Source organism: Coffea arabica, chromosome 3e (genome assembly GCF_036785885.1).
Source record: "Coffea arabica cultivar ET-39 chromosome 3e, Coffea Arabica ET-39 HiFi, whole genome shotgun sequence".
NCBI lineage: Eukaryota > Viridiplantae > Streptophyta > Magnoliopsida > Gentianales > Rubiaceae > Coffea > Coffea arabica.
Window position 1 is genome coordinate 3,089,708 of NC_092315.1, and position 14,464 is coordinate 3,104,171.

Genomic DNA, 14,464 nt, shown 5'->3' on the forward strand with positions numbered 1-14,464 from the left:
CATTACAATACCAGAGGGGGAACCTAAAACTCCTCATTTTTGTGCATTAAGGGCCTCAAGTAATTCAACAGAGTAATTTTACTTATGAATATATAGCGATATACAATTCAACACTTCATTTTACGTTGAGAGGTTAGATATATTTAAATTCTACACATTTTCCTATCTTCTAAATTTTACATCTGCATTAGTTCTTTTAATTGTGCTCTTATCAAATCCATATGACAATGGAAACATGACACATGTCTTTACCATTATAAACCTTTTGAAGCCTCCACTATTGCATATCACCTTCGATTTTGCAACCGCATTTTGACCACTTCATTTTTCACATGGTATAGGTCCCATGGTTAGAAACATATGATTGCATATATAATGCATGGCCCCATTTCGGCTAAGACTAAAAAGTTTTGCTGCAAACTCCATCATGGGCTAAAAATTTTCTGTTAGTCTTCCATCTTTGAGGACTTAGCTCATGCTGTGTTGTTTCAAACTTCCATACGTACTGTTTGACATTAGACGGCAGTCAATTGGTCTTGTTTGGATTTATCTTCTTTTTTTTTTTTCAAAAAATGTTTACGTTTTTCATAAGCATATTTCTCAATCACCTTATTATCTCATACGTATAAAATCGTTACAATACAATTTTTTTATATATATAAAAATTTCAGAAAATAGCAATCCAAATGAAGTCATTTTTTCTTTTTCTTTTTTTATCTTTTTTAAATGAAAGGCATGATGGATTGTAGGTCTTCATGATGATCGTGCATGCACTATTGTAATTTGTACAGACCTTTATTAGTGGCACTCGATTAAGGATTAAAATTAATGCTTCCTCCATTTTCTCCTGTCGCTTAAAAGTCTGCTGCCTGCATGCATGGCCCTAGAAGGTGAGAACCTACCCTACTTAACTAATTTCAGGGGAAAATTTGCCAATAATATAGCTAGATATAATACCGTTATTGACAGCCAATTACAACCCCACAAGTCCACAACCAAGTTAGTCCTTTCCAAGAGGGGATAAAAAGTATTAGAAAATGGATAGGCTTAGCACAATATGAGAATGTGAGGGATGAAACCAAAGTCAAGTTGAAGTATGTTTGAATCACTTTGCCTCTAGTTCCCCTAACCAAGCTTTTGGTATTACTAATCAGAGAATGGCAGGAAAATCTTGATAACATTTTGGGTACAAATCATTAACCATGCTCCTTTTGTGCCTTTCAATAGATTATATATTATAGGTTCATCTCCTTCCCCTTTTTGCGGTATAGGACCAATTGTAGCAATGTTTCACTCTTTGATAATATATATATATCTATCATTAACCATGTAATCTGCCTAATTTGGGGTATAGCAAAGATTTGCAAGAATCCAAGATATCAAGTGGAGTTGATTTCTCCTTGTTGCTCCTGTCTGATACTCTTTTTTTTTTTTTTAAGGACTCCTGTGTGATACTTAATTCAGTGGGCATTCTCGAGTCTAGAGCTTCAATCTAGCATCATTATGGGCTGTTTTACAATTTAACGACTCGGCCAACCTGACAGCTGATATGGGCCTCCAACAACACTTCCTAGAGACTGGAAAACAAAGCCCATACTTTTTCATTGGGTTTCAGGGATTGCATCGAAACACTAAACTTAAGTTTATAGCCCGTGAATATGTTAAAAAAATTAAGGTTTAATACCAATAAACCCCCTTAAAAATGCTTCTTCCCAACATTACCCCTTGAATGTTTAATTAAATCAACTCACCTCCTGCGCTATCATAATTTTTCCCAATCAGGTACAATTGGGTTGGACAGTCCAATTTCGGGTTGAGTTTAGCGTGTGCGATGCCTATAGTTTTGTGAATTAACCAAATTACTCTCAAGTTCTTAATTACCATTTTTTTTACTTGATAAAAAAATTTCAAAACAATATAATTATTCCTCATATCGTTAAAAAATCTAATTTTGTGTAACTTTTAGTTAACCATTATTGAATTTAATTTAAATTTACTACATATTAGCTTATGGCTACTATTTTTGATATCTTTGTATAAATGCAAAATGTTTTGAAAAAATGTAATTGTTAGTGCATTATACTTTATATTTCATAAGTTCAAAAAAATTTTCAATAAGTGTAATATTCATAGTATGCTTAGATTTATTTTATTAGTTTAAAACTTTGTTCAAACGTTTTTTGTGAAATTTTATATAACATGGGGAGCGTATGTTGGTTACTTCACAAACAACGTGAGTTGCACCAACCAAATTTAGGTTCAAATTGGGCTTTCCAATCGAATTATACCGATTGAGAAATTTTTAAGGAAAAATCGTTCAAAACGTCCCTCATATTTTGTAAAATGACTTTTTTCGTCCCTCACTTTTAAAAGTGTAATTTTACGTTCTTTATAAATTCACATTGGTCAAATTTGATCCTTATCTAGATTTTCGACTAGTTTTTGGTTAGAATTCATCATGTGCCTTACATGTGATCATTTTTTAAGAGCAAAATTATCAAATCAAAATTTACATAATCCATCTATAGTCTCTTATATTTCACAAAATGAATTGTTTCGTCCCTCACATTTCACAAAATAAATTTTTTTATCCTCCATTGACCATATGTACGAATAATTTTTTTTTAAAAATCCATGTATATATCTATTTGATTTCAACTGAACAATACGAATAGCATGTAATATATCTCTATTTGATTTTACCTAAACAAACTAATTGTAGTTGTACATATGCTATTCAATAGATATATACATGGATTTAAATCTAAAGATTTTGTTTTAAACCCATATATATATATTTGATTTCACCATGTGAATATATTCAATATTTGTAACATTTTCTATTTTGGTAATAATTTATTTATTGAGTTGTGTAATAAGGCCATCTAATTAATTGATTCTAAATCAAATTCTATAGTCCTGCCAACAAATTGTAGTTTAAATCTGAAATTTTTACTCGCCACCTTTAAGACCAACAGTTGAATTTTTTGCCTTCTGATTATCTTAAAATTTAAATATATCAACCACTTACCTCTTTTTGTCATACTTTTCCTTTGTTTATTTTTTCTGTTCAAATTTAATTCGATATAAACACTTGATAATATTTAGGATTAAATGATTTCTTTTTTTTCAATTTTTGAGTAAAAGGTAATTAAAATGACTGAAAACCTAATAATTTTTTTTAACCCCTGTATATATCTATTTTAATTTTACCTGAATAGTACATTCAGACGAAATCAAATAGAGATATATTACATGTTAGTCGAATTGTTCAGGTGAAATTAAATAGATATATACATAAATTTTAAAAAAATATTCGTACACATGATCAATTAAGGATGAAAATTTTTATTTTATAAAATATGAGGGATGAAAAAATTCATTTTATGAAATGTGAGGGACAAAAAAATTTATTTTTTGAAATGTGAGGGACTATAGATTGGATTATATAAATTTTGATTTGATAATTTTGCTCTTAAAAATGATCACATGCAAGGCACGTGGTGGATTCCAACAAAAAATTAGTCGAAAACTTAGATAGGGACCAAATTTGACCAATGTGAATTTGTAAGAGATGTAAAAGTACATTTTTAAAAGTGAGAGACGAAAAAAATTATTTTGCAAAATGTGAGAAACATTTTGAAGGATTTTCCCAATTTTTAATAACATGAGAGCGAATTGATTCAATTAGACATTCAAGGAAATAATGTGAGAAAGAGGCATTTCTTGAGGTTGTTTATTAGAATTAATCCAAAAATTAAAAAGTTCTCCCAAAGAAGTATTGTTGCAGGCATATTTGGTTACCGGATCTTAAAACTGGAAGAAAATAACTTTGTTAGAGTAGCCTAGACCGTAATTTTTATTTTTTGGTCGGAAACCTAAAATCAACCGAATTGGTTCTTTCATGATCATGCGACCATGTCCAGATTCTCTTATGAAAGTGGTCAGACAATCTTCTGGCTGGGGTGATCTTGGTCGTGATAAATTTAATAAAAATGTTAGAAATTACTAACTCATGACTTCCAGTATAACCTGCATAAGTAGCTCAATGCGCTCGAAACATGCACCGTATTATATACTTTCAGCCAGTAGCATGCGATAAATCATAAAGGACTCTTATTACATTTTCTAAACAATTCTCCTGAAATTCCTTTTCTTTTTTTTTTCTTCAATTTGATATGCCTGGTTAATCTATTTTCTGATTTAGTACGGTTTATGATAAGTAGTTGTGTTGTCCAGGCGCATACTCACCACATCTTTGAGAATGGATTAGACTTATGAAGCACATGATCAGTCTATGTATTTCAAGTACTTTTTTGGCCTTTCTGCTGACAATCAATTTCGTGACTTTATATTTAATGACTAATGTAGATGTGGTTAATGCATGATCAGTCTTCTATTATTGTTGGATACAAGATATCTGCTTTGATTTTGCTTTTCCGCTTTTTTTTTTTTTTTTTAAAGCTTTTGGGAGAATAATAAACAAAGATGAAAGATGAAGAATAATGAAAAGGACTGTCTAAATAACAAAGATCCAAGGCTCCAATGCTAGCCTTCCACGGCCATAAGCTAAGAAAAGTCCTGCATCTTGTCGGTCCATCGATGGCATGATGCTCTTATCTACGTCTAAATACATTCAGCAATTACATTCTAAAGCTACACATACGACTCTCTAATGAATTAAGAAATCTTGACCAAGAAAAAAATAATATGCACTTCTCAAGGTAGGTGGTATATGTACGTGCTCAGAACTGAATAAATACAAAAAATGTTTTATAGGAACATGATTACATCCTCAATGTGAACCCGAATTAAGTAGTGAATAATTTGAGTTGAAAACAAAGATACACAAGAATGATTGAATGTTGAATGTTAAGATAAGCTATGATACAACCTTGAAAAAATATTAAAAAAAATAGATAGTCAGAAAGCCCTAAATGGACACAGTAACAAGAGAAGCCCTACTAGTACAAGTGGTCGAATAGGCATTGGATACTTGAAACATACTCTCAAGAGAGGAATGTTTTCTTAGAAAACACGAGGGAGCACAGAAAAGAAAAAGAACCCCACAAGTCCAAACCGAGGGGCATCCAAAACTTAAACAACAGTAAAAATCAAAGCTTGAGGTAGAAGGGATGTCAATATGGAAGAAGATGAAGAGATGTAAATATAAGGGCTCGTTTTTTTTTTTTTTTTCTTTTTCTTGGAAGTGTAAGAAGGGTGGATGATTTGTTGAGCGTAGCTTCTTCTGCTAGAAGAGAAAAAGGTGCGAGAGGGACATTGCACCAAGAAAAAAATGTGATGTGCATAATTGGTCTAGAAGGGAATGTTAATGTTCTAAAAAAATAGTGACCTAAACTTCACCCTTGTCTAAGCAAACTAGCCATTTCTCTCTCTTACCGAGTCTCTTATTTCCCTTCTCCTCCACCTACCATGAGCCACACCACCCTCTTCTCCAAATGGGGTGGCTTCAATCACTCTTCTCTCCATTGAAGAAACTGTGGTTTCGTATCCACTCAGCTCACAGAAAGAGTATTCACTCCTAGCTATAATCTCTCCATTGCTCATTTTCTTAGCAACTCTTCATCTCACATTCTCATTTCTACTGCATTATCTCTTAAGAAATGTTAGACTGCAAATGTGTTTCATGCATTCCTTCCTTGCCTTCAAACCATGCTTTAACATAAACAGCAACTCTCTTCTTTTCAAAATTATAACATGATATTAATAATGGGATAAAGGAGCGGATTTCTTTCAATTTTGCGTGTGATTAGCTGGTCTTATCATCGAATTTAAACTTGAGTTTCTAACTGCAGTTTATCTTCTTTTTTTTTTTTTTGAATTGGTATCACAGGTAGGGGGATATACATCTTGTATGAAGATGTAAAGTCGTGCCAATATGAAGACGTGCATGTACTGTGGTCCATACTAGTGGAGTCTCATCCGCCTGCTTTGCCTCCACCAAAATGCAGCGGCGACACATAGCACAAATTTGGAGACTTTAATCTCATGTAAATATTTTAATTAATTAAAGGTTTTCTGTCTTCTTTTTTTGGGTATCTTTTTTCTTTTCCCATTTTGATTTCCGGCATCAACAGAGAGAGTTCCTCAGAGAATGTCCCTCTTAAATTATGAATGTAGTATTTATCTTTGAGTTATTCTGAAATCTTCTTCCAAGAATCTGAGAATTGACAGTATAATGATGATTGCATCTGAAAAAAGAAAAAGAAAAATGAGGAGGCTTCTCCCTAATATTTTGCATGACGAGAACACTGGTCTGTAAGGTGCAATATCTCCATATTTGTTTTTCTTTGTTTTGGCTCTTTTTTTTTTCAGCTTTTTGTTCCCACGTCTATTCTTGGCAGTTGAACTAGCAATTTGCTGTACTTTACGAAGTCTTGCAATAATTTAGAGCTACTGATTGGACCGACGACCGACAAGAAATTTTCAATTTTTCACAAAATAATCCATACATATTAATTATGTCACTGCTTTAGCTTTTCAAACGTTGCTTAGGAACATGTTGAAAACCATTTAAAGAAAAGAAAGGTAAATTATAGATATTGTAGAAAATGAACGATCACCTTCTTCCTGCTTAACTTTTTCTTTTCAGGAGCAAAGGAGAACAATTGAAAACTTTTGGCTATTAAAGCAAACTAGTTAAAGGTCGATTTATTATAAATAAAAAAAAATATAAAAATCCAGTTTTGGTCACGGCTTTTTTTTTTTTTAAAAAAAAAAAGGAAAGCAAGGGCAGCAAGGATATTCATTATTAAGCAACTACTGATGAGTATCTAGAGGGAAATTAACGACTAAAGTGAAGGCCATAAACATGAAAATTAATTGATATTACAGGAGCTGTAGCAATTAGAACAGTCAACGAAGCATCAAAGTATCGCCGACATATAGCTGAATTTAATCTTGGCAAAATTTTGGAACCAAATATTAAAAGGAATGGCATGTATTTTTGAACCCCAGTTCTCAAAAATACTCTTGATTTTATGAAATATAGACATAAATTACAAGATTCCAATTATCTGACTAGCATTTTGTTACTAGTAGATTTTTAAATAAAGGATGACTACACCATCCATCAAATATATATATATATATAATACATACATATAATGTATGAACTTTTATCTTGAAAGCATGACTAAAAGTCCGGTTGAAAAATACACGTTAAGTCGTGCATTCATAATATGGACACATGTAGATGTGACGAAAGTAAAAATATGAGTACATGTGGAGAAAACTTAAATACATTCTAAATGGGAAAAACAAATTTCGAGCTTTGTCACAAAGTAAATTACTATTCATAACGTATAATTAAGGAAAATTTTATAAGGTATATTTAAGGATTGTTTGAAAAGCATGAATCATACATAAATTATGTTGAATTATGCACATGAATGTATGTTACGCGGGTCTAATATGAGCTTAAGACTACTATGAATCTACAAGTAGTTGCAATAATACTCGGATTGGAGTCTGTAGATTTTAAAATCGTATGCTTGCTGATCAAATGGGGATTCCATAGAAACAGTTAATTGATCTATCATGATACAAACAGCTCACTCTTGGTGCTCATTGTCGCTGAGTTTTTGTCCACGGGCTAGGTGGTTCTGTAGGCAATAACTGGCGAAATGTTTGTAACTTCTACTGTTTATTTCTCATACAGACCAACCTTCTTGGAATTCTGCCCAGCTTTGGTAAATTGAATTGGTTCAATTTGGAGCCACAAATCCACTAGCTTCATCATGTCCTGGAGTATGTGACAGAAAAAATGGATTCTGGGGGAAAAGGAGGAACTCGCAACATCAACTATAAATCTATAATGCAGAGGAATAGCGCTCAGATACAATGGGCAGCCACTCTTTGAAGTATGAATAGCCATCGATCTCTGGAGGAGACAAGGCACCAAGAGGAGTGACGGTTATCTGGAAGCAAAGGGAGCAGACGCGTATCAACAAAATTTCCTATTTGTGTCATATGAACCAAATAAAACTTAAAATTCACGAAAAGCGAAAAGAAGAACTAAGAACACCAATTACGTACATATCCTCCTTGAAGGGTGCAGTAGTCAGTATCCTCATCATTCTCAATTTGACCTCCTCTGACCTAAAAATTGGAACAGTGAAGTATGGTGTTAAAAGCTCACTACAACAAACAGATAAAGCTGCAACAAATGAGAACAAATTTCAAGCTGACAACTTTTGACAACTAGGTTTTAAATCTTTAAGGTTTCAACAGACTGACTTCATTCTTCACCCCGAACAGAAGAGAGTTTGGATGTATGCTTGGGTGCATACACACAAAATTATTGCAGCTGTGTCTTTCTTTCAGTTCAACAATTGATTCCTAGAAAATTTCATTAACACTGTTTGTAACGGCATTTTTTCACTAGCTCTTCATATATATAATTTGAATTCCATCAATCCAATGCAGAGTTAAAACTGTACTCCATCCTAGAAATTAAGTCCAGTTCAAGAAGATACTATACTCCAACCAAATTCCTTTTCATACTAGAAGCAAAGGAGAAGTCCCTAGTAGAAATCATATCACACAGTTGAGCTCAATATACCCTTGTTTGCAAAATTATTAAAACACCTATATTTTTTTTTTCTCCTGGAGATAAAGAGAAGTTTAAACTTTACCACTCCCAATTTGTAATCTGTGTAAGAAAACTAAATAAATAGGTTATCAATATTTGGTCTGCACCCAACATGATTAGCTGTTGTCACTTTTATGTATTTACTCAAGCACATGACTGCTACAAGATGAAGCAATTTCACTTGCGTCTCCGGCACCAACTCTTTAACGTTTTCCACATTTTGCCTCCAGTAGCATCCAATTTATTTGATGACTATCAACAAAACAAGTCAAAGAGGGGAAAAAAAGGACCAACAAAAGAACCAGAAAAAGGAAAGAAAGGTTTGAAACCTAATCCTAAAGAAAGGTCACCTTAGCTATTACCAAACTGATCTAAAGGTCTTAGAAAGTAACCAACAAGCATGTAAACAGATCTATCCACTTGGAGAAAACTACAACCAACACCATAAAAAAAAAAAAAAAAAAAAGCAAGCTTTGCGAGTTAGAAGAGCAGCAAGAAGAGAAAAAGATCATACTTCTCTCCTGAAAAGAAGCTGCTCTTGTTGTCTGCTGGAAAAATCTGCCCCTCCTGCTTCTGCACCTGAAACATCCATTGTCATTGTAGATAACATTTTCCCCCCTTCAGCATCAGATGTTACTTGCCTCCAGCCCATTTTGACAATGCTCTTGCCCTGCCTAGTCAGACGATATCCCTATTAAAGGAACCAAACAACCAATAAGTCATCCTGTACAGAACATGACACAGCTCTTACGTCATTTGTGCAAAATATAAGCTCAAGAGGAGAAATTGGCAAGGGAAGGATGGGCAGTTACTGATACTAGAATGCAAAGTTCATGCCCTCACATATATCATTTCATTCTCTACTTTAATAGATAAATGAAGAATCACTGTTGATTATATTTGTTAACTTATTTGCAAAATAAATTATCAATCAATTGTCAATAATTGCATAAATAGAACCGAAAACAGTAAACTTTTATAGGTAAATGAGTGGAGAAGTATGTTCAGCATAAAATACATACATAACACATTTTCTCATTGATAAGTCTAAACCAGAGCAGATAAGCTGCAAGGCCATGTGGCATGATAGGCATAAACAGTGAAATTCCTTGATGAGGTAAGTAGCAGATATGAAATCTATTGACTGCAGCAGAAATGTTCATGATATTTTATTTATTTATTTTGTATATCTAAACCATTTACAGCAATGCAGATCGAAAAAAAAAAAACACTCTTTGGTCAATATCAACCAAGTTTTGGAGCTGGTATCATGCGTACCTTGTTATTAACAACATCTGTTGGCACATCTATGTTCAGAAAACAATTCTGAGGGTAATTATGATTCTTGATCTCAACTGCTACAGCACTAATAATTGGCAAGCAAGCCTCAGCAGCCAAAGTGAAGTCATTAACATTGCTCTTTCCACCAACCCTGCACTCAAATAAGTGATGATGTGTTGAATCAATTTACTATCCTTCTAAAGAAAACAAAATGACTAAAGTAAATAGAAGTAAAAACTTTCAAATACATCAAGAAGCGGCTGACATATGTTCTGTCTAGATTTGGCAAGCTCTAAGCAATCTAACCTAGAGACTATCGCATAGATTGAAGAATATAAGGGCAATTACAAACCACCATATATTTTCTGAAGTAGAAAATTTTGGGATGTCATATTCACAAGTCATTGCTCCTATTTGTTTCTGAAAATGAGTTCAAGGAAAGTGTCCTATGATGCCTGATCAAAGCAGAAAGGTGAAAAAGTGCATGTGCCTACGTACCAATCATAGGACAAGGAGACGGATGGTACACCATTGAAGAAAGCCTCTCGAGCACCCCCTACTGTGCCTGAGTAAACCCTGCATGTCCAACAAGAAATTTATCAGGTAGAAAACACATTTAAGGACAAAGAGCCCTGGTATTTATTATGGAGAAAAAAATGGCTAGCAAACACATAAATGGCCATTAGAGTATTATCTAAAATGAGAGAATCAGCTATTTTAAGGTGGTGTTTAAAAGTATGAGACCCCAATGTTTGTAGTGTTTTAATTCAATATAACGCAAACACACTGAAAAGCTTATAACATCATATTGTAATCAAAGTTTAACAGGAACAAAAGTTGCCATTACATTTACCATACTTGGTTTCTGTTTCACATATTGGTTTAACTTACTGAAGGGAAGCATTTACTATCATTGGAGCTTAAGTTTGTTTTTGGCCAGGAAAATAAGTCAAGTACTCTAATAAAGTCACCAAAGTATTTTCGAGTAGTCATTTGCCCATAAAATACAGTGCAAAGACAGGTTAGATTGGAGAATGGCAACCAGAAATATCCTGAAAATATAAATCTCATAGTTCCAGTTGACAGGATTCATATTCAACATTATCCAAAAGACAAGAGAAGATTGTTGTACGAACACATGGTAACCGCAGTTGCTACCCATATTTATGCCACTGATAACCTGCAAAAAATGTTGAAGGCTAATGAGACCATACACAAGTATCTGACATAGAAAATCTTAGCAAAACTTCTAAAGCAAAGCTACAAAGACAGAGCATGTCACGGACAACTACACAAGTGCATGTAGCAGCTTGATGGAAGTTTTCAAGCAAGATAACAATTGAGTTAGCTCAAAGCAACTTCTATGTTGGCCAACCTTTATATCAACAGGAATAAATCATTACAGCGTTCAAGCAAGTACAACACTGAAACCATGCAGTTGATGTCCTAAGAATGAATTAGAATGGGAACAATCCATCCGAAAGAAGAATAAAGAAAGAATGGGTAAATCAAGCATCATAAAATTGGATGATAATAGAAGGTACAAGAGCCAGACAAAAAAATATAGACACGAATTTGCAGTGGAAGCTAGTATACTTACAAGATCAGGTATTGAAGGGAAGAGAACTTGAGAGATTCCTAAGGAAGTGCAGTCTGCTGGAGTTCCTGCAAAACAAAGGAATGGTGATGATATATTAGACTGCAAATCATGCCAATAGGTAACACCAAATCAGGGGTATCAGGTGGAAATGGCAGCATCAATTCCACCTATGGCGAAGTAAATTCCAAATTTTGCTTTATATGAATCAAGAAGACAACTGCCAAACTGAAGTCAAAGCAATACCCTCATTGCTAGTTAAGTTTTTTATGTATCCCTAACATCTTATAAACCACAGCATTTCAGTGAAATACATACCCAAGTAACATTCAGAAACTCAAGATAGCGACATCATAAAGTTATAATTCCTCTGCATTTGTCATGAATCAAGAGGAACTTTAGTCTTCATGTAAAAAATAATGATTCAGCTTAAAGAATACGAGAACCTACAGTCCTTTTTAATAGCAATGCTAAACCATGAGATTCTCATTTAAGTCCACTAGACATAAAAAGTTGAGCAACTTAATTAGCATTTTTTACATTATTTCGGGTGATTAACTTAGAAAAATGCGTTAAAAACACATATAATAGTGTCAACTACAACCCGAACAATAGGCATAGTGTAGTTTAGATATTTAATTGGACTTGCAACAAACCAGAAACAGCAAAAGCTGTAGCTCCACTAATTTCCACTTGCTTCGCTGAAACAGGGTTCCGCCAAGTAACGCTATGACTCACAGCTGACTTCTCACTGAAACAGCAGAAAGTAAGTTTAAGACATAGATTATCAGATTTAATTCAAAAGCTCTCTTTATCCTTATGAAAATGTCAACAAGTTGACTACATAATCCACCTCAGATTTCAACCTGATATATTCCTGAATAGTATGTTTGATTGCAGCCGCTTCCCAAAAATTAAGCTCTGCTCAGCAATAGTAAATTTTACCACTAACATTGCTCAAATTAGTCAGATTAGGCTCCCACATTTTAAACAGAGTACCATTCTTTTTTTTTTTTTAACTTTCTTCTTTTCCTTCATTAGTTATAGTCTAAGCACTACTGCAACTCCAAATTCGAATAATAAAATAAACGCGTCCAGAACTTAAGCATATTGTCTCCACAAACAGATAAGTCTGACCCTTCTCATATATTTAAGTAACCGTGAAAAATTATGCCGCCTATCAACCAGTCAAAGCAGCTGTTTTTTGCTAGTCTAATCCTAAAACGACTTATTAACAGAACAGTAAGAAGCCTGTTAACTTCCCAAAAGAATTGCAGTACACTAAGTAGAGAAATCTTCACCAATTAATACTGGAATTGGAGATAAACTCACTAAGAAAAAAAGCGTCAAAAACTGAAGTTACGATATTGAGCTCAAATCCATGTAAAAATCAGCTCAAACATTCATGATCATAACTCGAAAAGAAATAGAAAGAAACATACGAATCGGGAGCGCAGACGAGGACGTGGAAGCGATTAGTGGAGACAAGGACGCGAACGAGAGCTCTCAATCCAGGTGCATCAATACCGTCGTCGTTCGTCACCATCACCGTCAGCCGATCGCCGGAAATGTCTCCGCTGCAATTCTCCATTGTCCGTTGAGTTTGGAGGAAACGATTAGCTAAAAATAAGCTGCGCAAATGCAACAATTTAAATAGTGGTCGTTCAACGGGTGGGGCCCGCAACTTATTCGCATCTGATAAACGACGGCGTTTGAACCACGCAGCTGGTATTTTCAGGTGCCGCTTTGGTGGGGGTTGGAATATGCTGCGGGCATAAAGGTCACTGAATGGAAGGGATGTCGTCCCAGTGGCATTGACCATTGTTCCTCATAAAATAGATTCTCAATATAATTTCGGTTCTTAAGTTTCAATTATACAATTAATTTGTCTTGTAAACTTCAATTAATTTAGAAAGATTTATAATATTGATGTTTATTGCCCAAAAAAAGGAAAAAAAATAATAAATAGATGGTTGTTGTACCTTTTCAGATTGAGTGATTCATGTGACAGGCTTTTTTTTTTCTTTCTTTCTTTCTTTTTTTTTAAAAAAAAAAAAGAAAAAAAAATTGGAGCTCTCCTTTTTCCCCCTAACCATATTAGTATTAGATATTAAGGTGTCACGATCGTGTGGATTGAGGGGGTTGGAGCGAAAATTAAACGCCTAAAGCATTTTGGATTTTATTTTGTAAGACCAAGACTAAGGCCCAAGAATTGATGCCCAAAACAAGTAAAAAGAAGAAGACTAAGGCCTGAAAATTTTATCCTCTTTAAAAAAAAAAGATTGGATCTCTTACTCTAACGAAGTCAGCTTTCTTTTTCTTTTTTTTTTTTAAGCATAGGAAGTCAGCTTTCTGGATTGCAAATTAACGTTCGAATTTGAGCATCTTACGCAATATTAACCGATCAGTACAGACATTGCAATACAAACGGAAGGTCTTTAATAACTCACTACTTCATTTAAATTTTCATTGTTAAGAGGGATCCTGTGGCCGACGGGGAGGGTGATTGTGGCTGCACTGCTTGGCAACTTTTCTGCTGGACCTTTTTATTACCGCTTCCTCAGACAACCTCAAATGTAAGAATCTATCTATCTTTGGTAGATAATAGTGCTAAAATTTCGTTATATAATACTCTTTTTCAATTTTGATATTGTGGCATTGGCACAGTTCCTTTTTTTTTTTTTGGCTTTTTAGGAACTGGTACCAAGCCGACAGGATGACTAGTTTGCTCGTGTTTGGTTGAAATTTGATTTTTGTGTATGTCGTTTCATCCCGATAAGTAAGTGGTGCACGGGTCATCAATTCACTTGTACAGGTACTGGAGTATGCATTCGTTAGGCTTGATTTGCGGGTGATTGATTACTTACGGAAACAAAAATGAATTAAGATATGATGCTTATAAAGAAGAAATAAGAAATAGTAAGATAATAAAGAATAGAATAGAGTATAGCACAAAAAATGAGATAAAAGAT

General features: G+C 33.9%; 1 protein-coding gene and 1 long non-coding RNA gene across 2 annotated transcripts; one reads left to right on the forward strand and one right to left on the reverse strand.

Moving 5' to 3' along the window:
* Nucleotides 1-5,228: 5,228 nt before the first annotated feature.
* On the forward strand, nt 5,229-6,180 carry LOC113736395 (uncharacterized). Its single transcript, XR_011842178.1, has 2 exons — nt 5,229-5,532; nt 5,855-6,180. It is a non-coding gene; the product is annotated as an uncharacterized lncRNA (long non-coding RNA).
* Nucleotides 6,181-7,467: 1,287 nt separating this feature from the next.
* Nucleotides 7,468-13,776, reverse strand: LOC113738249 (uncharacterized). The gene is made up of 9 exons (XM_072084333.1): nt 12,935-13,776; nt 12,149-12,243; nt 11,496-11,560; nt 11,032-11,075; nt 10,394-10,471; nt 9,893-10,046; nt 9,129-9,305; nt 8,059-8,121; nt 7,468-7,940 (listed from the first exon to the last, which is right to left on the reverse strand). The coding sequence occupies exons 1-9, from the start codon at nt 13,312-13,314 to the stop codon at nt 7,833-7,835; spliced, it is 1,164 nt and encodes a 387-aa protein (XP_071940434.1). The 5' UTR covers nt 13,315-13,776; the 3' UTR covers nt 7,468-7,832.
* Between the last annotated feature and the right edge of the window lie 688 nt (nt 13,777-14,464).